The sequence below is a fragment of the Mytilus californianus genome, unplaced genomic scaffold (assembly GCF_021869535.1).
Source record: "Mytilus californianus isolate M0D057914Y unplaced genomic scaffold, xbMytCali1.0.p SCAF_4, whole genome shotgun sequence".
NCBI lineage: Eukaryota > Metazoa > Mollusca > Bivalvia > Mytilida > Mytilidae > Mytilus > Mytilus californianus.
Genome location: NW_026262690.1, coordinates 77,954,053 through 77,980,913, shown reverse-complemented (window position 1 = coordinate 77,980,913; position 26,861 = coordinate 77,954,053). Strand labels below are relative to the sequence as shown.

The 26,861-nt window shown below is 31.8% G+C and overlaps 2 protein-coding genes across 3 annotated transcripts in view; one reads left to right on the top strand and one right to left on the bottom strand.

The window, feature by feature from the left end:
- Positions 1-21,623, top strand: part of LOC127698730 (protein salvador homolog 1-like) — a 40,480-nt gene extending 18,857 nt beyond the window's left edge. Inside the window, exons 7-12 of the mRNA XM_052202371.1 lie at positions 16,505-16,712; positions 17,519-17,654; positions 18,652-18,764; positions 19,790-19,885; positions 20,284-20,424; positions 21,514-21,623. Of these exons, the coding sequence (XP_052058331.1) occupies positions 16,505-16,712; positions 17,519-17,654; positions 18,652-18,764; positions 19,790-19,885; positions 20,284-20,424; positions 21,514-21,614 (795 nt within the window). The 3' untranslated portion in view covers positions 21,615-21,623. The remainder of the gene's footprint in view (positions 1-16,504; positions 16,713-17,518; positions 17,655-18,651; positions 18,765-19,789; positions 19,886-20,283; positions 20,425-21,513) is intronic.
- Positions 310-13,699, bottom strand: LOC127698752 (coiled-coil domain-containing protein 42 homolog). Of its 2 annotated transcripts, XM_052202416.1 has the most exons (9): positions 13,523-13,699; positions 12,144-12,363; positions 10,011-10,168; positions 8,924-9,006; positions 8,122-8,145; positions 7,115-7,221; positions 6,050-6,220; positions 5,178-5,294; positions 310-3,329 (listed from the first exon to the last, which is right to left on the bottom strand). In XM_052202416.1, exons 1-9 carry the CDS (start codon positions 13,603-13,605, stop codon positions 3,225-3,227), a joined length of 1,068 nt encoding a protein of 355 aa, XP_052058376.1. In that variant the 5' UTR covers positions 13,606-13,699; the 3' UTR covers positions 310-3,224. The 2 variants fall into 2 exon arrangements, with proteins under 2 accessions (XP_052058376.1, XP_052058377.1); XM_052202417.1 differs by lacking the exon at positions 8,122-8,145.
- Positions 21,624-26,861: the final 5,238 nt, after the last annotated feature.

Below are 26,861 nucleotides of genomic sequence, written 5' to 3'. Positions count from 1 at the left end.
CCTCATTGCAGGTTTGTCTTCCTTTTTCCGCTACTAAAACCAGTAGCATGGTTGTGTTGTTGGGTTGCTGTCTAATTTATTTTCATTGACATTATGAATTTACAACCTCTAAATGATTTCCAAATGTATTAACAATCCATTAATAAATGGAATCATGTGAAGCTAACTACACCACAGTCACTGTAGAAGTTTCATAATTATAACACTGAAATAAGGTTGACATGTAAATATTAAAAACAGGTAACAATCTGGTCATTTTCAGAATCTCCTACAAATACATGTAAAAAAATCATGTGGCAAGTGTCTTGCGTATTAGTTGTTGTTTCACAAATATTTTGAGTATAACTGAAACTGTTGGGGAAAAGATGCAAAATGAAATCACAATACTTATAAAACTTTATATACACAAACTTGTTAAAAAATACAACTTTCCCTGAAAACTTTCAATAATACATGCATGTAAATATGTCATTCTGTCTGTGCGAAAAATGGAATTTAAAAGAAATAGGTACCTAATCATCCCTCTCTACCCCCGAAAAAATTATTAGTAGAATTGATACATAGGGAAAGTTTCATGGCTCAATTAATGAGTAAGGAAGTGTCATATTATGGTTATACTTTAATATGATTAAGAAAGTTTTGGACCATTTTCATACACCAATCTCAACTTATTTTTTTATGCCTCCGCCGTAGCGGAGGGGGCATGAAGTTTTACCCATGTCCGACTGTACGAACGTCTGTCCGTCCATCTATATGTCCCGAAGTTGGTTTCCGTTCTCTAACTTTAGTTTGCCTCAACCAAATGTGAAACTTATACACAATGCTTATTACCACAAAACACAGATCAAGTTTCAATTTTGAAGGGGTCACTTTAACCATTCTAGAGTTATGCCCCTTTACAAATGGAAAAATTGCTGAATTTTTTTTTTCTGTTCTCTATCTTTAGTTTGCCTCAACCAAATGCTATGAAACCTATACACAATGCTTAATACCACAAAATACAGATCGAGTTTGAATTTTGGTGGTGTCACTTTAACCATTCTAAAGTTATGCCCCTGTACAAATGGAAAAATTGCTGAATTTTTCATTTCCGTTCACTAACTTTAAGTTTGCCTCAACCAAATTTTATGAAACTTATACACAATACTTATTCCTACAAAACTCAGATCAAGTATAAATTTTTTATGAATGAGTTATACATGTCGACTCAAGGTCAATTAGCGTAAACGATGTCATCGAACATTCAGTTCTTACTGTGATGAACTAACGTAAACATTGTGACAGGAAATTTACAGGAAAGTGCACAAATATGAAAGCCTTCTATTTGCTGACCATTGTCATTGTCTTGTTACAGCATCAAAATCTACAAAAACTTACAGCTGTTCTATCTAGACATATAAATAATTTGATGCAAATTTTATGACATAATAGCATATCAAGTTTTTTTTGGCAGTGTGGATTTCTTGTTCAACATAAAAGTTATGTTTTGCATTGATTTATTTCTAAATAAACAACAACTCTAGATGTCCTTGAATTATGAAGTTTTACAGATGTTCATGTAGCACAACAGTTAAAAAAGAAGATTAGTAAATAAAATATAATAAATATCACAATTTAAATAATTATAAATTATCTCTTTTTGAACTTGGGTTATGTCAATTTGTTGAAGCCTATACAACATTTTTGACAATTCATTTAAGCCGATATCAATGACACTCCAAAATTTTAATATATTTTATTATCTTGTAAAACATGTTTTACACCTTTCCTCAAATAACTCATTGGCTTAAGATAAAAAAGAATAATACAGTTTGATTCTAATATTTTGAAGACAAGAAGAAACATATCATAAATGCTGTCTGGTTTACATAATAATTGTTATTTTTCCAATAAATTAGATTTAACATGTATTACTCTAATGAGTAGACCGAAGAAATGTCTTGCTTGTGTAGATTATAATGGCTGAACAATGATATATAAAGTGTTAGGTCAATATCAAAACTAAAAAAGAGACAGCAGGTATTAGAACTCAAGTAAACAAGAATATAGGTCAACAATTTTTTGTGAATCACTGAATCGTGAAAATTAGGTTAACACCCAACAAACTTTAAAAAGTATGAATAGACCATACAGGAGACATGAAATTTAAACAGAAAGACATTTATAGAAAAAGAAATGGATTGTTTTGCTCTTCTATCTTCTAAATATAACTTTGTAGAACTAGTTAATGCCACTTCTATAACAACATACATGTTTTTCATTTTCAATAATAACTACGGTAAACAATATCAATTAAAATTTGACATGTATACCTCTCATATACAAGAAAACTAATCAAAACAGAATAAAGAACATTTGGGCATTGTCAGAAAAATCATTTGCAAAATTTATATTAAAAGTTTAGAAATTAAGACTTAGTATAAAAATATTCTAAATATCTGTTGTTTTTTTTTTTGAAAATATGAAATGTTAAACTGTAATTCAAATCAGGAATCACAAATTGACATTTTTAAATTTAAATTCTTTGCAATTATAAAATCCACAAAAAAAATTAACAGCGTGTAGAATGTAGATAATAAGAATAATAAGAAAACTGAATAATTATCAGTAAAAAAACCTATCATAACTTACTAGGGTATGCATAGCATTCAAACAACAAAGAGTTAAGTTGTTATTTGTATAAAAATATTATCTGATTATATCTAGCACATTTGAAATCTTTGGTTCTAAGGGTTAGCATCAAAACAAATTACAACACTGATAACAAAATCTGTGATAAAATTTGTCTAAACAAAGTGAAAACACATATAAAAAAAAACTATTCAAAACAAGTGTAAACCGACTAAAAACTTGTCAATAAGGTCATTCTTCTTATTAATGTTTGATTAGCACCTTGTGCTGATATGACTGCAACTAATATAATATAAAATTGTACATTTCTATTAAAATATGTTTAAAATACAAAATGTCATGGACAAATTCAAACTTTTATAAAAAATATCAAGCTGAAATTTATAACATTTAAAAAAAAATCCAGAAAAAAACAATAATAATCCAGCATTAATAGCAATTTATTCTATTTGTTTAATTTGTGTGTTTTATCAAAAATATACATGCATATAAAGTGTATGGGAATTAATTATTACAGTTTATTCTTGCGATTTTTTACAGCACAAAACATTTGTTCATTCACTCACATTTTCACACACTTGTACACACTTGCGCTACGTTTTCTTTTTATGTCTAGATTTATGTACATCGGCACTGCCTTGTAAAGTACTTCCACCACCTGCCATCTTTGATACATCTATTCTGTCTTTTAAATGTTCCTGTAATACGAATATAAAAATGAGAAGATGTGGTATCATTATAAATGAGAAGATGTGGTATCATTATAAATGAGAAGATGTGGTATCATTATAAATGAGAAGATGTGGTATCATTATAAATGAGAAGATGTGGTATCATTATAAATGAGAAGATGTGGTATCATTATAAATGAGAAGATGTGGTATCATTATAAATGAGAAGATGTGGTATCATTATAAATGAGAAGATGTGGTATCATTATAAATGAGAAGATGTGGTATCATTATAAATGAGAAGATGTGGTATCATTATAAATGAGAGGATGTGGTATCATTATAAATGAGAGGATGTGGTATCATTATAAATGAGAGGATGTGGTATCATTATAAATGAGAAGATGTGGTATCATTATAAATGAGAAGATGTGGTATCATTATAAATGAGAAGATGTGGTATCATTATAAATGAGAAGATGTGGTATCATTATAAATGAGAGGATGTGGTATCATTATAAATGAGAAGATGTGGTATCATTATAAATGAGAGGATGTGGTATCATTATAAATGAGAAGATGTGGTATCATTATAAATGAGACAACTATCCATCAGATAGAAAACAAATTATAATACCTTACTGCTAATGTTGAGCAATGGGAAAAAAAATTAAACTTTTGGCATGGTTTGTGAAATATGGGATTAAGGAAGTTATTTATAGAGTCGAAAATATTGCTATAAGTATTCTTTTGCAAAAGGTACATACTTTTTGCCAAAACCTTATTGGCAAATGACGTCACAGATGTTTGTGTCAATTTTTTGTAATAAAGTACTAAACATATGGAGTAAAAGAGTTAAGCTACATATATTTAGATTAAGAAACTTTTAAAACAAATTTTCATAGTTTTAATCTTCAAAATCAAGTTTTTGTTGAATGTAAATTGCATCTTATGTTTTATTTTATTTTTTACTATTAGCTATTTCATTGTTATGAATAGAAATGCTGGTCGAGGACTAGTTACTGTCAGTTACTGTCATCTGTCATTTTATTTAATAACAGAAGCATTGCTTTAATTGTTGACATCTTCAGACAAATATTTAAAGTTCATTTGTGAAAACCTTGCAGATTTTGACCCGATTAAGATAGGAAAATGCCGTAGTCTGTTACCTATACACATTGTGGGAAGATAAATGTGTGGGGACATGATGTCATCGCTATATAACTCCTCGATTTTTGAAAACTTACTGTTTTAAGATAAAGCGCCATCTAACCTTACTTTAGAATAAACAATTTCTTTCAAAAGAATTTAAAAAGATTTAAAATTTTCAAAATTAAAGTCCATACATCTCTTCAATACAGTGTAAGTGGTTGATTTCAAGTGACAAAAAATTCACATTCAGAGCTGAAGGAGGCATTCGGATTAATTAATATTCAGAATGGTGATGTGTTTTGTTCAATTTGCAACCCTTGAAACCTTCTTTTCTTCTTGCTAATTACAAGCAAAATATAACATTAATGTCCTGACTAAACATAAATTCTAGCATTAAATGGCAAGATTCAAAAGTGAATAACAGGTCATTGAACCAATAAAATTTCCTGCAAAAATCGACGTGTTAGTAACTAATTTTTTTGTTGTTAAAAAGTGTAATTTAAGTCTGAGTTAATGATGCTAACTTTAGGTAACCCTTTTTATGTTAAAATGAATACTTCCCGAAAGAGTTCCTTTTTAAATATTATTTGAGAAAAACTGAATTTTCTGACAGTAACTGGTACTCAGTTTCATTTATTTTTGAGATATAAAACATAAAATTAAAAATATGTGTAGCTCAACTTTTTTACTCAGTATATTTGGTTAAGCATTAAATGTTCCTACCTTTATTCTCATTAATTTATCTTGAAACTTCATTTGTTCTACTGGTGGGTCATAGTATTTTCTACAACCTTCAGCCATATTATTGATTGCCATGACGATCAAACCAAGATCTGCATGCTGTAAAATAGACACAAAAATGTGAAGAAAACAAAACAATTGTAACCATTTTATAGAGATTTATTTTTAAATTATATAAAACAAATGTTATTAAATTTTGAAGTTTTGATGTTCACATATTACAAGCATACGCTATTTTAACTTTACAAATGCATAAAATAATTTTCTAGTGAACTTATCTGTCAAAATCCGAAAAGCACCAACTATGCAACTTATGAAAAGTTTCATTCAAAAAAAAAATATACCTTAGAAGCTTTCTTTTATTCATAATTTTTGATATAGAAATTCAGGACAAAAACAATTATGTAAAACAGTAAAAAATATCTACACTTTGTTTATTCTACATATTTTCCTTTCTTACTACTGTGGATTTATTTATATTCCTGGGGTGCCAGTTCTCTCGAATTTCATTCCTGTAGGTGAATCACAAATTTAAGTGTTCAACGAAGTACAAATTTTCTATAGGCTTTTAGGCAAACTTTGGCAAAACCACTAAATCAATTATCTGCAAATATATATTTTTTCCTTAATCCACGAAAATTGGCTCCCATGAAAATATTTTTATCACAATAAATGAATCCAGTAATATTTGAACAAATCAATATCTATTTTGATGCATGCTGAAACTCATTATATATATATATCTGGCCTTTTAATGTATCATCTTTTTTTCATTACAAAAACCAGTCATATGTTGAATCAATTTAAAAACATTTATGACAAAGAACTGGACTTTTGAAATGTGGAAAGCAAACCTTTTCTCTTAGATCTCCTTTATTTAACATGATCTCTTGTTCATCATGTTTATTTTGATTCTGTGTTTTATCATGCTGTTGCTGTAGTTGTGATAGGATTCTGTTGTTGGACATCTTCACTTTATCATGTTCTGATTTTTCTTTCTCAAACTCTTGTCGTAATGTGTCCAACTAAAACAAGATTATTATAAAATTTAACTTATTCGTATTTCAATCTATAATGAAAATCTATATTACAGATGTCCAATAATTTTTTTCCTGAAGTTGAATATCATTTAAACTTTTGAAAATAAAATTCTTTAAAATCATTAAAATCTTAATTGAAATAAGACTTAGAGGACATAATTTTTTCTCTCTATCAAATAATTTTGTTTCAACAAATGAAACCTACATATATTGTTCAATATGTAGTCTGATACAACAAGTATAAGTTTTATTCTTTAAGTGGAAAACACCATCACCCATGCTGACTAGGTCTGCTATTTATCAATACTTTCTTCCATTAGTGGACCCTCTTATACAGCACTGGGCCAGAACATTAAAAATGATTTAAACTGCTTGCAGAATAAAAGGTTAACAAGAGAAACTGTATATCCCTGTCACCCATTTAAACTCAGTCTGTTATTTACCAATACTTTCCCCCTTCACCATATTGACTTAGTTTGTTATTCATCCCTGCTTCCCTCATTATTTGTATTTTATAGGCCTGATATTTAATCAAACTAACCTCCTCTTGCCCGGGTCAAATTAACGACTTGAAAAATGGTATTTGCTTCCTTACTGCTAAGCATGCAGCATTTAGGAAAGAGCAAGGACCAGTCAGTTCAAAGTCAGAATAGTGTGTCCAAGGAGGGTGACATGTCTTCTTAAGGACTGTTACAATTTGTGAAGTAGCACATTAAAAATCAGGCTCAGTGTGTAGGTTTAGTACAAAGCAGTGTTCTTCAATATAATGCATTAACATATTGATTCTTGATATATAATATTTGCCACTGGACATTAAACTTCAATCCATCATAGGATTACAACCCACAATGAAGGGGCCAGTTATTGATCTATACAAACCTCATCACCCATATTGACTAGGTTATCAATAAGATCTTTATTAGATTCACTTAAGGTTTTATGCCTCATCATTAATCCTTTCACCTTATCTTCAGCGGCTATATAATCTACAAATGACACAATAACATAAAGTGAGCGTTATCCTCAACTGCTATAATAATCTGAAAATGACTGTATAATATAAAATGATGATTAAGTTCAATTGCTTATTATGTTAAAACATTTAAAGAGATCCTGACCACAGTCCAAGACTCTTAAAAGACCACTATTACTTTACTGGTATATACAGTCAGGTACTGTCTTTTACAATTTTTATATAGTGCATACAGTTTCACTAAGCTAATAGCATGGTTGCAGTATAATATACCTTTAATTGTATCACCACATGCAGGTGCAAATATTTGTACATAAATAGAGATAAAGACTAAAATATGAAAAATTGAAGATGCAATAGGGAAAGAGATTAGAAGACAAAATATTAAATTGGCATATATTCTAAAAAGTTCGAATCAAAATGAACATATGTACTAAGTTTCAAATAGATGTGACCACAACTTCATGGTAAAATACCTTGACCAAAAACTTTAGTCTGATACAGGATGGATGCAAAAACCAAAAAAAAAAATGCCACCCACCCACCCTAGACATGGGGTCACTTTTTTTTTTTTTTTTCAGACTTATATATCTTAGGGACTGATCTTCCCTTAACGGTAGATAGAAAAAAAAATACACTAAAACCTATATACACAAATTAAATATCAAATCTACTGTAAAAGTCCTCTGTTTATTAGTTTTGTAATTAGACCAATTAACATCTAAAAGGATTTTGTAAATGGTTTGTTCCTACTAAATACCAGATGAATAAGCTACAGGAAGGAAGAATTAAAAGCATAGCTTTATTTCATTAATACATAACTGCATAATAAAAATTATAATCTAAGTAAATGCATCTGCTAAAATTTATATTATTCTTACAAAAAAAACCATACCAAGGTGTAAATAAATACCTCTGAAATGTGACCTGGATTGTGCTATAATCAAAATATCAATTCTGTATGATCACTTATCATTTAATATTTAATGAGTTTACTGTGAACTCATAATGTTCTAACAAACTTATCTTCATATAAACATATCAATTATATCAAAATATAAGTTAATTTCAAAAGCTGAAGTCAAAATCTGTTGCAAATTATGAGGAAAACACAAGCTTATGGAGAGCTTAGTTTTGTTTGAAATCTCTTATTGTCTACTGTATGTTTTTGTGAATATTTTAGGCTATGATATGGTAAACTGCAATTCCCTATAAAAATTTCAATACACAAGCTTTCTTTTCATAAATTACATTGAGCTTTGCTGTGAATTATAACCAAGAGAGTTGCATGCATGATTGTCCGAACAATAAAAATCAAAATTGAATAAGATATGTCAGGTTAACAGTACAAAAATAAATCAGCATTCAGATGTAAATATGCATATTGGAACTGCAAACAAGGGCTTATCAAATTCATATGATCCCTGAGAAATCATATGATATATATATATATATATATATTATAAATAAATTGTATTTTCTTCACTTGATTTTATTACAATATATATATGTTTAAAATCTTATTTAAAAAAAGGTGTTTTATATGAGTGAGTTTTGCCATCATTTTATGCATTATGAATTTCAGAACTCATTTATGTGAGCTTTTTTCTTTCTTAAAAAAAAACCCAGATGATTTTCAATTTAATGTTGAGAATGAAAATATCTTTCAAAATTATAAAATTCTAATAATATTTTGTGTCTAAGTTAATGCTTACCATCAGGCATAGCCTCTGTAACACTGATCATATAATCTGAATACTTTTTAAATCTCTCTACTTTTTCACTGAGGTACCTTTGTCTAAAATATATAATTCATAAAATTAATTTTCAAATAGGAAAAATTTGCACTACAAGAGGGAAAACATAGCCCTTTAAAATATTGATGATGATGAAAACATGTGAAATGAATATGAATAAAATTGAGAATGGAAATGGGGAATGTGTCAAAGAGACAACAACCTGACCATAGAGCAGAAAACAGCCGAAGGCCACCAATGGGTCTTTAACACAGCGAGAAAATGCCACACCCAGAGGCCTAAGCTGGCCCCTAAACAAAAATGTGCCCTGCATTTTACTAGACAGACATGCTGAGCTTGATTCTTAACTTGCTAGTTTACAAGGTAATATTCTGCAGGAAGAGATGTCACCCTACCCGACACATTATTTTGACTCTTGGCTAACAAGTTTTTGCTCTTACTCCTAAACATAAAGGACTTAGTACAGAAGCAGCAAATATTAATTTTCAAATCTTTGAATCAAACCTACAACCTCCTGCACTTGAGGCTAGTATGCTACCTAACCATAAGACCACTGAGGTGATTTTTAAAATTTAAAAGATTAGGAACACTTCTTTATACATATAAATACACCAATATAAATTGATAGACGATTACTGCTTTTAAATGTTCGGATACACCAATAAAATTTTATAGTCAATTACTGCTTTTTATTAATGTTCTATATTTTTTTACATATTCCATGTATTTAGTACGAGAACAAACTAGTGCATTCTTGTTAAAAATTATTGATATTGTGTTTAAACTGAATTATCTCCCTTGTGAATACACGTTGTCCTTTCAGTAAATAATGTTTATCAATAAAATGGTATAATACAGCAATTCATATTATCTTTGAGCTACAGAAATCAAGTTTGTAAAAAAATTATCATCTAAATACATTTTTTAAATTAAATCCTACTTTTATAATTTTTTGCGTTACTATAAAAATTAGAAATAATTTGTATATATACTTGAATGCATCATAGAAAAATTAGAGAGAAATGTACAATAAATGACATTAAACCTTTGTTTGTACTCCTCCAGTTCAATTTTAAATTGTTCAAGTTCTTGTGTTTTCTGTTCTTTTGAAATGACTTCTGTTTGATATTTCTGAATGGCCCTCTTCCTTTTAGCATCATACTCTTTGATATATTTATCACAGTCAGCAATCTGATGTTTAATCTGTAATGAAAAATATATGTGTTAATGCTCAAGTGAGACCTGGACAGTAATAAATAGTCTAAATTAAATCAACCAATTGATTGTCGAGCCTTTGAAACATTACATTCACTCTGTGGTTAAAGTTTTAAAAATTTTAATAACTTTCTCAAACTATCCTGGATTTCTACCAAACTTGGACAGAAGTTTGTTTATGATCAAAAGCTAGTATCTAGAAGGAAATTTTTATTAAAATTTTGTACTTGTTTATCCATATTTTACTTATAAATGGACTTAGTTTTTCTTCCAGTTAACATTACATACAGTCTGCAGTTAAATTTTTTAAAACATTTATTAGATTCATAAACTATCCTGGTTTTTTACCAAACTTGGACAGAAGCTTCTTACAATAAAAAAATTTGTAAGGGTTCGGCGGAACCCAGTGTCTCGCCTACTTTTTCTGTTAATCACAGGCTCAACAAAAATGAGGAAGTAAATCAATAAAAATATTCCTCTTGATACTATCTTTTGATTGTAAGAAGCTTCTGTCCAAGTTTGGTAAAATTCCAGGATAGTTTATGAATCTAATAAATGTTTAAAAACTTTAACTGCAGACTGAATGTAATGTTAACTGGAAGAAAACAAAATTTCCTTCTAGATACTAGCATTTGATCATAAACAAGCTTCTGTCCAAGTTTGGTACAAATCCAAAATAGTATAAGAAAGTTATTAAAATTTTAAAAACTTTAACCACAGAGTGAATATGTTGTTTCCTGGCAGAAAATCTAAGTCCATTTAAAAGTAAAATACGGAAAAAATGGATTTATTTTTTTACAAAATTTCCTTCTAGATACTAGCTTTTGATCATAAACAAGCTTCTGTCCAAGTTTGGTACAAATCCAAAATAGTATAAGAAAGTTATTAAAATTTTAAAAACTTTAACCACAAAGTGAATGAGTTGTTTCCTGGCAGAAAATCTAAGCCCATTTAAAAGTAAAATAAGGAAAAAATGGATTGATTTTTTTTTTCAAAATTTACTTCTAGATACTATCTTATGATCATAAACAAGCTTCTGTCCAAGTTTGGTACAAACCCAGGATAGTTAAAGAAAGTTATTAAAATTTTAAAAACTTTAACCACAGAGTGAATGTAATATTTACCGGCAGAAAAACTAAGTCCATTTATAAGTAAAATACGGAAAAAATGGAATTTCATTTTTACAAAATTTACTTCTGGATACTATCTTATGATCATAAACAAGCTTCTGTCCAAGTTTGGTAGAAATCCAGGATAGTTTAAGAAAGTTATTAAAATTTCAAAAACTTTAACCACAGAGTGAATATTTGTGGACGCCGCCGATGACGACGCCGACGGAATGTAGGATCGCTATGTCTCGCTTTTTCGACTAAAGTCGAAGGCTCGACAAAAATTGTATCGAGAGGAATGTTTTTATTAAATTTTTTCCTCATCTCATTTTTGTTGAGCCTGCAATTAACAGCCAAAGTAGGCCAGACACTGGGTTCCGTGGAATCCTTATGAATTTTTTTTTTAATATCTTTAATAGAATAGGAAAGGAGCAGATACAAGAAATGTAGGGATAAAAGAAATGTAGGGATAAAAGAAATGTATGATAAAGCTAAATTTAATGGTCCATTAATTTCAAAAGTTACAACTATATATATGTTATCAATCATCTAAAAGCAATTTCATTCGTGAAAATGAAATCTGCCAAAATTTTGTTTGAGTCAGCATATTTGTTGCTTTGGGAAAAAGAGCTATCTTACATTGTCTTAAGACTTCATTATGACATCTCCTTACCATTGAGATTTGAGCAACTGGCTTAACCAAAAAGATACCTGACTGTACGATTTTTTTCATTGTAGCTGTTGTATGCTTAATGATCAGTTGCAATTATATTTAGGTTTTGGTGTTTAAAATGTAAACTGTCATCTTTAATTTCACAACAGTCTTGTAAAGAAATCTTTTACAACAACCATACCTCCTGTCTTCTTTTCTGTATGCGTATTCTCCTTTGTGCACATTCTTCCATACGTTGTCTGAAGAGTCTCCTGGCTTCTTCTAAGTCTGCATCAACTTTCGCCACCTCTACCTCTTTCTTTAATAATAAAGTTTTCTGCAGAGTTCTGACCCCCGTTTCAAGAAGTCGGTCTCCTGACTCACTGACAACTGGGAAAGCAGTGACCTCATCTTCAAATTCTCTGTGAAAAATTGTAAGTTTTGTCTCAGAAATGTTCGTAAGAAATCATTCATTATTATCAATATAACCACATTATCTTTTTTATGTTCAAATTAAAGGTATATATGTGTTTTGGAATCAACCATTTAATTTTTAAAGGGATTTTTATTTTCTTGATACTTACTTAAGCTTTTTTGCATATATAAGCTCTTTTTTATCATATTTATCCTAAAATAAAACAACGGCAGCAGAATTTTTAAATTTGTTTTGTCAAAATGGTATATGATGGATTCTTTTCAATGAAATGAAATTCATTACAATTTTGTCAAGCTTTTGTATAAATCTGAATCAAAATTTCAGAACCCTAACTTCTCCCCCAAAATTATTACAATCAAATAACACATATAAAGAGTACTCATGAAGACAAAGAAAACCTGTCAAAAAGAAAAAAAGACAAACAGTCCACAAAACACTGCACAGAAAACTTAAGATTGAGCAACATGAACCCCACAAAAAAAATGTGTCATGCTCCAAATGCTAGATACTAGCAACAACTGTTTTGTGACTCCTCTGAAAATCAGTTTAGGTGTCACAACTGGTGATAGACGGTTTGTCCTATGCACAAAGCCAGTCACATGGCTCACCCACTGACAGACAACAGCTATAGGCTTCATACAATTGCAGATTGTTAAATGTCTTTAACTTGATGCATCATACATGCCTGTATTTGTTTCATTCATAGTGTCAAAATAAGACGTTCAGTGAAACCCAGTAAAATTTCAATATAAAAGAGCTTCCAACACTTGTTGTTGACTTGATGTCCAATCACAATTATTTCATGCATATTCAGGACGACTTATGGCTGTGCATATTGAGAATAAGCTCACAATTTATATTACTTTACATTCTATCAATGGAATGGGCAAGATATATTTCATTCTAAAGAACAAGTCACAAAAAGGCAACTTCAACTGCAAATTGGGCATGCTTCGAATCAATTCAGAACTATTTTCATATAAAAAATGTTTGAAAATAGTGGCCCCTCATGAGAATTTCACTAATCAGTGGTTCATTGCTTTCTAATTTGCTTAACCACCAATCTGTCTTGTAAAGTAAAAATAGTGTTGTATAATTATCGCTATCTGTCTGAGGTTTAGGGTTAATTTTCATGAATTATTTACCTTTCGTGCAACTGAGTCACGAAAACATTTTGTTTACGGTTATCTAAATCAAGCTTATAATCATCTCTTGTAGCTGCCATCATGGGAAATCAACGCTATATATTATTAATCGGATAGTAGCATGATCGCGTGTACAGAAACACAACAGGTGTTCGAGTTAGATGGCGGCAGCCATGTCTAAACAGTTTTATGCAAATGAGGGAACCTTGGAGATAGTCACGTGATGAAAGTTGATTAACGCGGGAATTTATATTTTAATTTTGGATCATTTTGGGCTGTATGATGCATTATTTTTAAGGATCTTTAAGGATATGAAATTACCAGCCTATTGTATTGTCGCTGACATTAATTTCGGAAAAACGAGAAACCAGGAAAAGGGTTGTAAAAGAGAGGTTATGTGCGGTCTTGAAAAGTCATTTAAGATACGACGTAAGAGATCTAGAACTTCTGGATGAAGTTTACCAGAGAAATACATGTTCGTTTCTTGGTTAACACTGGGATATAATATATTGAATTATAATAGTCCCTGGTTTACAGAATAGAATGAATGATGCACATTGATTGTTGTTTCCTTTACAGAATAGAGACTCAATGGATCAAACAATAAATAATAGCGAAAAATAAAAGGGGTGCTAACAGAAATTATAATGAACTCAATAAAGTAATTAGTAATACCAGCAAAGAAGAGACTCAAAATGGCCTAACTTTAAAATCAAAGAATACAGAAACGTCCAAAGACATCGCCCCATGGTCAGTTGCGTTTTCCTATTTGCAATAAACAAGGCGAATAACAACCCTTTGTGCCGGCAACCCTAGCTAAGTACAATAAAATAAATAGATATGAATGGTTAATCTCGTAGAAGGCACAACTTTAGTCAAAATCATTGTATTTAAGGAGCTCCTGAAATATTTCAGGATCTCCATAACTCGAATTCAGGATATCCCAAAATATTGGAATTATGGGGGTCCTGAAATATCTCAGGAGCTCGGCCTTAAACACAGAATATCATACGTTGCACGAAACCAACGACTTAAATAAGGGCCACAGGGATTTAATAATTACCCATCTCGGGAAAAAAAGATAAAATAATACATTTAATACCCTATCATGAAATCATTGAATAAATATATTCTAATGCATCATAATTGAACTACGCAAAGCAAAAAAAAATATCAGAAGTCCCAACACGACCACTTTTTCTGTGATTTCGTTGAAAAAAGCAATATTTTTTGTAAATAAATTGTTCGTAAAAAAAAATTTAATCGATTCATTTTACTTACTCTTCAAACCATATTTATGGAAATATGCTTAAAATGAGAAAATAAAACAAAAGGGTTTTGTCATATGTGAATTGTGTGATATTTCTATTGTTACCTTTTACATTGGGTGTAGTCAATCTTTTGGATTTTGTGAGCTATAAAAACCGAGGAGGGAAATTGCAAGCAATTTGCATTTCGATGACCGATGTGTCTTCCCTTAAACATAGAATCCTAAATCTCTCGGTCTTCATTTATGTGATATGTTATGCTCTTCATTTGCAAGTGTAAAAATTTCCACCAGTCATATTCATCCAAATGCTAAGTTAATGTTTTCTGATTGTATGCTAAGTCGTAGTGCACTGCTTAGTTTGAGACATCCCATACCGAGGGCTTCAGATGAACATAGGTCTATTTGCACTCAAACGAAGGGTCATCGTCCTATCAAAATGACACGTAAACGAACATTGACTGAACACATCGTATGTATGTGCATCGGTCTTGAACCATGCATATAAGTATAAGAAATGCAACGATCGTGGGGAGCAGTCAATCATGAAAACCACTATAGAGCTTTCATTTGTAAGTTTGCAATCTCTTCCCTTTTGTAGGCATTGCTGTTAAGTCCAATTTAAGTATATAATTTTAGAGTACACGTGGAATAAGTACTAAACAGAGCAATTCTGGCCTCGTTTACAGACAAATTTCTTAATGTGCGAATATCTTTTAAAATATTTCTGACCTATATTATTAGTAAACTTGTCTTTTATCGTATGTGTTATAGATGTCCGAATTTCGTTCCTATCATTTTATCATTAAGTATGTTTGCCCTTGAATTCAAGATCTAGAAACTTTGGTATTTATAAATAAACAAAAGATTATAACTGTTATCGCTCTACTATAAAAAGGACTCCCTTGCACAAGTCTTACCACTTTTGAGTATCTAGTTATAAGAAAATGAAGGTAAGATTTATGCAGCAATGCAAACACTCTTTCCTGTTTTTAAATTGTGAAAATCATCTTAACAGATTTATGAAAAAAATAACACTTTCCGTATGCTCGAAGTGCTTTTCTGGATTTACCTTCACCTGGAATGCTTAGACCTCAAAATTTGGAAACCAGGGATGCATGCATGCGTAGAAAGGCTAGGAGCATTATGACCAAAAGGGACATAAAAAGAATAGTAAATTTTATCTAAGGTCAACTTTGCCTGAGGGATTTGGAACCTTAGTTTCTAAAAAAAAAACTCGATTTATTAACCGAGAAATATGGAAAAGTATGTTATGAAATAAAATCATGTCAGCTCCGAAGTCCTGACTACGTTCTGAGCATATAATACACTCGGGGACTAACATTCCAGTATAACCATCTACAACGCAAGACCATTTGAAAGTGATTTCCGTAATTAACACTAACGTATATATATACTGTTATTTATAAGTTTCTGGATTTCATCACCCTTTCATCAATTTACACCATTTTTGGGCAGCCGGAGTTCTCACGTCGGCCAAAACAAAATGGTATGAACAAAAGAAGATGTGGGATATATTCAATAAAAGCAACCCAACGAAACAAATAATTAAAATCATCTGGTAGTACGTGTGCATTTCTCGAAAAGAATATGTACGTCTCGACTTAACGGAGTACATGCAGATTAAAACAATACAATATCGACAGAATATATCTTTTGCAACTAAATTTAAAATATATCTTCTTTTTTTTCAGGCATTCTGTGTAGGAATAGCACTGATGTTGGTTTGCCAGTCAACAGCAATGTCGCTGTTGAGGGATAGACCAAATCAGAAAGTTGCACACAGCTTCCTTCAGAAAATAGAATACAGAGATCCATACAACAAAGTTGGTGCTGATCTGTGCCCAACTTGTGTATCATTTACCGGACAGGCTATTAACACACTTCTCAATCTGATTCTGCGTAAGTATAGTTTAAAATTATATTCCATCTAGTATATTAAATTTGTCTGTGTTTTTCGAATAAAAAGTTAACTAACCAAGACCATTTCCACTAAAAAAAAGTATGAATAAATCGCAGGCGATGTGGGATGACGGTTCGGGATAACTGGTGTGATGATACAGCAACCCAACAGAGGAAACTACAAACAACAAAAGTGCTTAAAGCTGCAGATTTGGCAATACTGATACCCAGAAAACGCTACATTCGGACGAAAACGAATCCGCTTCGATATATTCAAACCGGTTTCAGTTTTACGTATTCTTTGATTTTCTGGTTGTATCGATCTGAGTTAAGCCTTTTCAATTGATTTTTATTGTTTGTTCTTATGTTGTGCTGTTATACACCACTGTCCCAGATTAGGGGAGGGTTGAGCGCTCACAAACATGTTTAACCCCGCCACTTTCTTTGTGTGTCTGTCCCAAGTCAGGAGCATGTAGTTCAGTGGTTGTCGTTGGTTCATGTCTGTCATATTTGTTTTTCGTTAATTGTTTTGTTATAAATTAGGCCGTTAGTTTTCTCAATTGAATTGTTTCATATTTTTAATGTGGGGCCTTTTATAGCCGACTATACGGTATGGGTTTTTCTCATTGTTGAAGGCCGTATGGTTGCCTATAATTGCTTACATCCACTTTATTTGAACTTTGGTGGATAGTTGTCTCATTGGCAATCATACCTCATCTCCTTATTTCTATAGAAATGATAATTAGGGTACCGGTAACCCTGTATGTCTTGAGATTGGTCAATATATACAATATGTATGCTTACAGAGGGCGGAGTTGTCGGCACTTGTGGAGCATTATGTAGTGCTCTGGCACAGAAAACAGGAAGCCAGGCTCTCGGTGAAGTATGTGATCTCATATGTGACATTGCTGGCATTGAAGAATTCATCAAACTTATCGAAAAGTGAGTTTTAAAAAAGAATACAATAAAATGATAATACAATGAAATGTTTATTATCATAAATCATATTAAATAGATACTTAGAGGTCAATCAAAAATCATAAGTCGAATAAAGACAAAAGGACAAAAATACAACGGAACACAGAAAGCTTAAAGAGTGACCAAAACAGAAGGGTAGTGATGAGAGGGGTTTTAAAGTTAGCGAGCTGAAACGAGCGGAAACGATTTTTGAACTTAAACAGTGGTGACTAAGTTGAACTGAGCTTTTAACCACGACTTTCAATTGGCAGTTTTCTCCCTTGTATGCGACACAAATTCTAGTAGTTGAATATATAGTCATGTCAAGCTCCATTATCGAATTCCAATGGGGTTTTAACTTGAAGAAAGAGAGCGAAAAAGAATTTTATACATTCGCACAGGGAAAGCTTAGTTGAACTAACATTTTGATCATCATGTTTTATTCCTTGTGCACGACACACATTCTAGTAGTGGTGAATTATCATGACAAATTTCAATGCCGAATTCCAAACGGTTTTTAGATGTTATAAAGAGCGAAAATAGATAGAATAATAAGTTAAACAACTTTTGACCGTGAATTTTAATGTACGATTTTCTTCCTTGTACGCAACACACTTTCTAGTATTGGTCAGTAATTATGGCATGTGCATCAATGAAATACAAGGAGGTTTAAAGTTACAGAGCTAAAAAGATTTGTGACGGACGGACGGACGGACGGACGGACACGATGATTACTGTAGACCGATTAATCAACTGAGACCCAATGAATCCTAATAAGAAAACGCGACGAACTTATGTACTCCGGAAGGATAAGTAACTAATCGACTTTAGGGATTTTTATATGGAAATTAAGAAAGTTTAGTTGCCTGAAAATATTGCCAGAAAGCGTCAAAATATCAATTACGAGATACACAGATAGATATCTGCATATTTTTGTTCGTTCCTTTTTCCTTTTATCAACTAATACCCATTAATTTTGCAGGGCCGACTTAGATCCAATATATTTCTGTGAAGAGATGAATTTGTGTCCTGTAAAAGATGATGGTGATGCAAAAATAACACAGCTTTCAGTCACTCCTAAATCTGGACCTCAAGGTAAATGTTATGTATATTGTAATCTTAATTTCCAGTTGTAACATTTAATTTTGAAAACAAAAGTGTATAAATATTATTAAGATACCAGAGTTATTACATATCTTATTTATCAGATGGACCTGTCTGTCTTTCCTTGTTGGCGTATCTCTGATCGCACATGTAACATATTTGCCAGAGTTGTCTCACATACTAGTACCCGATATTTTATATTTCAAACTTTTTTTTCATGTAACAACATTTGGATTTCATTTAAAAACAATGGAAAATCTTCATTTTATCCTTTTTTTTTACACGCAAAAGGTTCATATGTTCATATGTTTTCCATTAAAAACGGCGATCACGTCGTGCTGGAAAAGTCTTGACAAGAATTGCTCCAGACCTACAGTTTTGTAGGGAACATGCATGACAACTTGCAGAACAACATGTCAAAGAGGACTTTAAATCGTCTCCGCTTACTTCCATTTCATTTGCAGTCTGGTTGATGGTTGTATTACATTGTCAATCATACCACATCTTCTTATTTTTAATATTAAACGGCCAAAACCTTTTTGGGGGTAGATAAATTAATGCCTACACAATTAATCGCCACACTCTCCAGTAATAGTAGTCTGTCGCTATTATAATATGATACAATCAATCGTAGAAATATTTTTTTGCATGGCTGCATGTATAGCTAGCAACTAGTCTAGACAGACTCGCAGATTTTGTTCTTCAAATGTGATATTAATAAATGGGAGAAGAGTATAGGAAACGGAAACTCCTTTCCTGGACCCTTCGCCCTATATGCTGAAAGTTACTTAACTTCACAAAATATTATTTTTATAACACATTCAAAGCAATAAAACATGTTGAAAAATGTGATTGTTTTTTGTCCCTGTGCTATAATATTCTGTGAAAGAAGAGAAGGTTCGCTAGTTTTGCAAGATTGTAACAGTTTAGTTCCTGCATCTTGTGACGATTTTTATCATATCTATATTTGCATCGATCATCTGCTTATTGTTGTATACGTTTTCTAAATATTACAGGACAGTTTTCTATTGACTTCACATATGTCTCAGTAAACGGCACTGGTACCGGCGAAATTGTTTTAGAAGTAGAAACAGTAGACCACATTCCAGTAGGTAAGTCATGTAAATACAGTGTTGTTTATTAAATGATTTGAATTACTTTTATTGAAAATAATAATATTTTTTCAAATGTTGCAAGAAATAAACCTTACTGAACTCGCTGGTCAATCCCAATGTACAACATATTATAACCAAATTACTTATGCCTTCATGGAGAACACTTATCTCATTTTTCCGTTCAGTCAATGGAACGCAAGAACTTACTAAGTGCACCAGTGAGTGTCAGAAGCGGTTCCTTATGACAAATCAGTATTTACACATTAAAGAAAGATCAAATAGGGAGCTACATTTCTCATGTACATATAATTTCAGACATAAGAATTTCATACAAATTAGAACAATATACAGATTACCAGCTAGCCAATATAGCCGTTTTTACTTCATTTTTACAGGGGGTTCGTTTTTACAGGAACTGGCCGACGCAGGATCGTATCCTAAGTCAGTAAAACTAAAAGCTCAACCCGACCCCGACTGTGACCCCACACAAGGACCATGCGAGGAATGGATGCCTGGAAATTATACCGTCAAAATTGGTAAGTTTTGAGGAAACGTTATAAGGCCCGCGATATTTTTATGTTTTCATACTTTCTTATTATTATAATTTTTTTTCAAGTTAGAGTTTTTATTATTGAAAGTGAAAGAGCACAAACACATAGGAATGATTTGACCTGTTCCATTTTTTTTATTCTCCTCTAAATAGATATAAGAAGATGTGGTATGAGTGCCAATGAGACAACTCTTCATCCAAGTCAAAATTTATAAAAGTAAACCAATATAGGTCAAAGTACGGTCTTCGACACGGAGCCTTGGCTCACACCGAACAGCAAGCTATAAAGGGCCCCAAAAATTACTAGTGTAAAACCATTCAAACGGGAAAACCAACGGTCTAATCTATATAAAAAAACGAGAATGTATGACGGTCTGGATTTGGGTCCTTCAATTTTGTATTTTTAAGTAATTTTTTCCCTATTCTTATACATTTTGCTGGATATTCTCTATTCTTTACCTTTTTAGCCTATTTTTCTCTATTCTTTATATTTTTAGTCGATTTTTCTGTAGTCTCTTTTCTGTAAACCCCATCCAGACCCTGGTACATCATCCATCTTCTGTCTCAGAAGGGGATACAAGTTAATAAAACTTTTTGTCTAGCAAAGATGGTATTATCAGACATAAGCCAGAACATCAAACCTAAAGAAAAATACATTGAAGCATGTGTGATAGAATATTGCCCACCAAAAGTCGTTCGTAATACTTAGAAATACCTTGTAACGTTAAAATGTGTTTTAATTCGAAGCCAGATAGTCAGAACAAGTATAAGTTTTAACTTCAATAAAAATGTTTGGTAAATGTCAACTTTTTAACAATACATTTTTTTTTCATAGAAGGACAAACGCTTTAACTAATGTGACTTGTGTCAAGCTCAACGCTTCCTCGAATTTAGAAAGTTGTGAACGAATTCATACAAATTGCCTGAATGAATATGATACCAAAGCTGAATTTTTCAATATACAAAAAACACCGAGAAACATGATAAATTGTAATGAGATTTTTGTCTTCGGACAGTTGCGTTGACATATTGCTATATTAAACTTATTGTATGATATGTTTTATTATATTAACAGCTATCTGTAACGGAGAATGTGGCAGTAAACATCCACACAGCCAGATTTACGATGAAGCAACAACAACTTTTGAAATTACAGAGAACAATAAAACAAATTAAGGCCAAACATTTATGTGATATTTTCATGTTTTTGTCAAGATGGAAACTGTCTTATTCGTTTCTATAATGATCATATTTGTAATATTATGGTGTCCTATATATATATATATATAATTAAAATGGTTCAACCTCGTTATAGTGGATGCAGTCGTTTTGCGCCAATTGTTATTTCTAAGATGTATCATATGGCCAAATGTGTCAATTGCGCCAATATACGGAATTAATTTCCGCCGATTTACATGTACAAATAGTTATCATGTATATCATATCATATATAATAATCCTCAATAAATTAAGTTTCCTTACAAGAATAATTTATAGAATAAAAATTCAATTGCTTAAAACATGAATAAATAATTTATTGATTTGCACTAACTAAAATTTATTCATCATATCCATCTATGTTTTTACTTTTGGACAATATTGAGAAAATTCACGCTACATGTACTATACTTATATTAAATTGTGCAGCATTAATGGAGCAGCAGTTAGATGCAAACCTAATATTATTGAATAAACATATTCATAAGTCTATGGAGGTCAAATTCTGCTAAATAACTGGATACAACTATTTAGGAGAAAAAAATGCATATGGCACTGTATATTAAATAGTTGTTAAGTTACAGCTAAATATGTTTTGAACACTATATCCGTACACGTTTCCCTTATGGGTGTAAATAAAATGTATTGATTTCGTGCTTGTAGGTTTTAACCGTTATTACAACGTAACACGATTGACGCATAAGAAGCTTGATGACTTATAATGGTGATATTCTAAAATTTATGGTCCTTTCAGTTTTAAAAGCTTTAAAAATATGCCTAATGGATCATTATTATCAAACCATATCTCTTCAGATAGTTGCACTTGGTCTTAAACAAATCTACTACAAGAGGTATAGAACCACTAATTCAGGCCCGGTCGGAAAGAACATACAAGATAGTAGTACATATTTTAAACAAAATAGTTCCTACGCATAGCTGTATCTTTGTCAATAGTGGGAATATTTGGGTAGTTTTAGTATCAAATGAAAGCTTGGGGACTTGGGATCACTGTAGAACCCTTGTTGAATAATAAAGAAGTATATGAAATTTTAATAGGAGGGCTCATTTGGCCTGTTGTTCATATCAGAAGTTCCTGTTTTTGTACTATCAAACTTCCGGGAACCAGTACGCTCTAAAATGCAATTAAAGGTATGTTGATTTTTTCAGCACAAGTCAGGATAAGGTACAGTTATGACATGAAATAACTGTTACTTTATATGAACTAAAGACAAAGTAGCCATTAATGCTTGAAATTGCAGAATTTAACATAGAAAGCAATGGGGCTATGAATTAGTGGTTTCATACCAAGAGAGGCGAAGGATACCAAAGGGACATTCAAACTCATAAGTCGAAAATAAACTGACAACGCCATGGCTAAAAAGAAAAAGACAACAGACATTCTGCTTTGTATCGATCTGATGAATTAAGCATTTTTCAACTGATTTTTATAGTTTGTTCTTATGTTGTGCTGTTACACCACTGCCCTAGGTTAGGGGGAGGGTTGAGCGCTCACAAACATGTTTAACCCCGCCATGCACATTCTTTATGTGCCTGTCCCAAGTCAGGAGCCTGTAGTTCAGCGGTTGTCGTTGGTTTATGTCTGTCATATTTGTTTTTCGTTGATTGTTTTGTTATACATTAGGCCGCGTTAGCTTTCTCAATTGAATTGTTTCATATTTTTCATGTCGGGGCCTTTTATAGCCGACTATGCGGTATGGGTTTTTCTCATTGTTGAAGGCCGCACGGTTGCCTAGAATTGCTTACATCCACTTTATTTGAACTTTGGTGGATAGTTGTCTCATTGGCAATCATACCTCATCTCCTTATTTTTATATACAACAGTACACAAAACAAAATAGAAAACCAAAGACTGAGCAACACGAACCTCACCAAAAAATGGGGTGCAACTTACCATGCATACTAGTTGTCTTACTTCGTGCTCCGTACAGTCACCATTATATATTTTTGAGAGTTATTATGATATCAATCTATAGTAAGAGCCAAAAAAAAATCTAACGGATTGAAATGAAAAAACTGGTTTTAATCATTGCGATGATAAAGATACTCGCTTTCGACCTAGAGCTCTTGATGAAGTAGTTTTAACATGAACACTGGGGTGATTGCGACATCTGAAGCAGAAATGGCAAGATACAGTTTTCTGTTTTTCGGTTTTCGGTTTTCTTATTTAAATTTAAGAATTGTGTTATGTCATCCTGAATTTAGTAGGTTTTTTTTGTTAGCCTCACTAGGTTATCCTAATGTTTATGGTTTCAGTGGTTCTTTCTTGTCTTATTTGATTTAATTTGTTGTTGTATATAAATGAAAGGAGATGTATGGTATACGTCAATGAGACAGCAACCCTACATAATAAAACAGACTTTTAAACAGAGATTAACATACGGTCTTCAACATTAGACAGATGTATGTACAATATGCCAAGCTCTTAATCGACCAGACTCTGGAAAAGATACGAATGTTTTTTTTTATTATCAGGGATTATAGAATTCCATAAATGCGACACAGTAAGATTTACCTTAAGACAACCAACCACCTACCAAAATAAAGAAGAAAAAATATTTTTATTTCAAATCTGAGATAATTGATTCAATCTAATAAACATATAGATCTCTGATTTTGTAATGCTCATATGAGCTTAGAAGTAGGTTAAGATAGATCTGAATTTTAATCAGATCAGATTGTAATTAGTTGTAATGGATACTTTTGTCATGAAATACAAGTTCCTTCATAGTATTAGTTCCAAATGGAAGAAATATTCTGGAATTTCCTAACGTAATAAAGGGTATAGAATATTGACTACAATGGGAACAGATATTATCGCATTGTTTATAACAAAGTTTCCTTGGGAACTTCTGTTAGGCGGAACAAATGAACGTTGACAACTTAAAGGGGGGAGGGGTTCGGTTGGTCCTTCCTAAAGCAACGATCATACTTCAGCTTATCATCCAGAGAATCTCTTGTTTTGTAAGAATGCCACAGTGTTCCTACTATTTTGAGGTGTGATGGGTTCACGGTGCAAAACATGGGCTTTGCATTGTCTATAAAACTAGGAATCAGGGTATAAATTTATCTGCTATGCTCACGGGTATTTCAATTTTGTAAAAACACACAATAGACATGAGTTTATGGATGTTACTATTGAAAATCAAACCTACTAAGGTTTAAGCTTTGTGTCATAAAGCGGGCCAATCAATTTCAAGACACCAGGTTTGTACTTACATTAGCAACACGACGGGTGCCACATGTGGAGCAGGGTATGCTTACCCTTCCGGAGCACCTGAAATTACCCCAGTTTTGGGTGGGGTTCGTGTCGCTCATTCTTTTTTATTTTAGTTTTCTATGGTGTGTTTTGTGTACTGTTGGTCTTTTTCTTTTTAGCCATGGAGTTGTCAGTTTATTTTCGACTTATGAGTTTGAATATCCCTTTGGCACCTTTCGCCTCTCTTTTTTTCAAGAGCCACTGAGAAACTGAACAAAGACTATAAGCAAAGGGATATAAGCAAATAAAACAATCTAAAGTGATAACATGATAATATCTATAACGAGTGTGATACTTTATCGTTTTTCGGTCTCTTATATGAGTGCACGTGTATTATAACAGTTTTCTGTCACCATAGGTTGTTCATAAGTATTGATAAACATGGAGATCATATAAGGCATTTTCCAAAAATAAATTGATCAACTAATCTAGTATTTTTTATGACTTTATTGTTTAGATCTATATCAATTTTGACAACATAGAACCACCTATAGTTTCCTATACTTTTAATTACTGTAAACCAACTAATTTTCGTGGATTTTTTATTTCGCGTTTAGCCCTTTCTAGCACAGTTCGCGGCGATTTAATTTGGCGATTTTCAAATTTACTTGATGTACTTCAATTAGGGCAGATTCAAGTTTTACATATTCGCGATATTTTTCTACTTGCGAAAGTCGCGAAAATAAGTTGGTTTACAGTATACGTCAGTTACATCAGACGTTAGTATAGAAAATAATGTTCCTTCAACGAGAAACTGTGGAACATCGAATTAAAGGATCCATTTGACCAGGCCAGGTCTCTTTTGTCATATTGTAAAAAATGGTGTAAACGGGAGAAATCTTACAAAAAGTCTAAATGTTATGGATATTCGCATATCACATTTCATAAATAATATATAAATTCATAAAAGGATACGTAATACGCCAATTTCAAGGTTAAAAAAACCTTCAAGTACTGGCAAAGCGTTTTTTGTTCGTATCAGCTGACAAAGCAGTAAACAATGTAGTAGTGGTATGACGCAAATACCATACACGGTAGTTCTTAATGTCACTACCACATCTTAGCCTCTTTTGAACATTTGAAGACCCATACAATACGTGTAATAAAGCATATGAAAATAGTAGAATTAATTGTTTTTGGGAGTGTAAAAATCTTTTTGGGTGATATAGATACATAACGTGCTTTTGATGCTTTTTTAACTAATTTTTATAGTTTATTTTGTGCTGTTAAACCACTGCCCCCAGATTGGGTTGGGGATTGAACGCTCAAATACATGTAGAGGTTAGTGGTGGTCGCTGGTTGCTACCTGTCGTATTTGTTTTTCGTTTATTGTTTCAAGTTAGAATCAATGATCCAGTTGGTTTTCTCTTTTGAATTGTTAAATATTTTGTCATGACAGGGTCTTTAATAACTAAATTTCTGTGTATGCTTGTCTCAATGCAGGAACCTGTAATATAGTGGTTGTAGTTGGTTGCTGTATGTCCTATTTGTATTCCATTAATTGTTTTCGCATAACTAGATCAAATCTATATTGAAGTTGGATGGGTCCAATGTGGCGTTTTCGTTTAATATTTTTAAAAGCCGAAAACGCGAAATCGCTTAATCGAGAAATGAAATTGGTTTCACGTTTTCGCATTTTCGCGAGTTTGCTCTCGCGTTTTCGCGTTTGTCAATCACTGCCCTCTTCTGTCAATCATCTCGTATTTTTTTATCTGATTGGATCGTGATTAACAATTTGAAGTTAACCAGACTGGATAGTATTAAGTTCAAGTACTTTTAACTGTTTAGTTTAAACATATTTTATTTTAACTGTTACAACGAGTACTTACATATGTAAACTAATTGTTAATTATACCGGGTAGCACTTGTTCGTTTTATTTATAACAAGAGGGCTAAACGAAATTCCAACGCAAAATGAGTTATATGAT

Bases quoted from the DNA above. Each gene is read 5' to 3' on its own strand.
- LOC127698752 (XM_052202416.1), bottom strand. From the start codon at position 13,605: ATGATGGCAGCTACAAGAGATGATTATAAGCTTGATTTAGATAACCGT. The intron at 10,169-12,143 runs GTATGGTTGTTG...TTTTCATTACAG, and splicing joins TACAGAAAAGAAGACAGGAG to ATTAAACATCAGATTGCTGA. The intron at 3,330-5,177 runs GTAGGAACATTT...TTCGTATTACAG, and splicing joins ATAAATTAATGAGAATAAAG to GAACATTTAAAAGACAGAAT.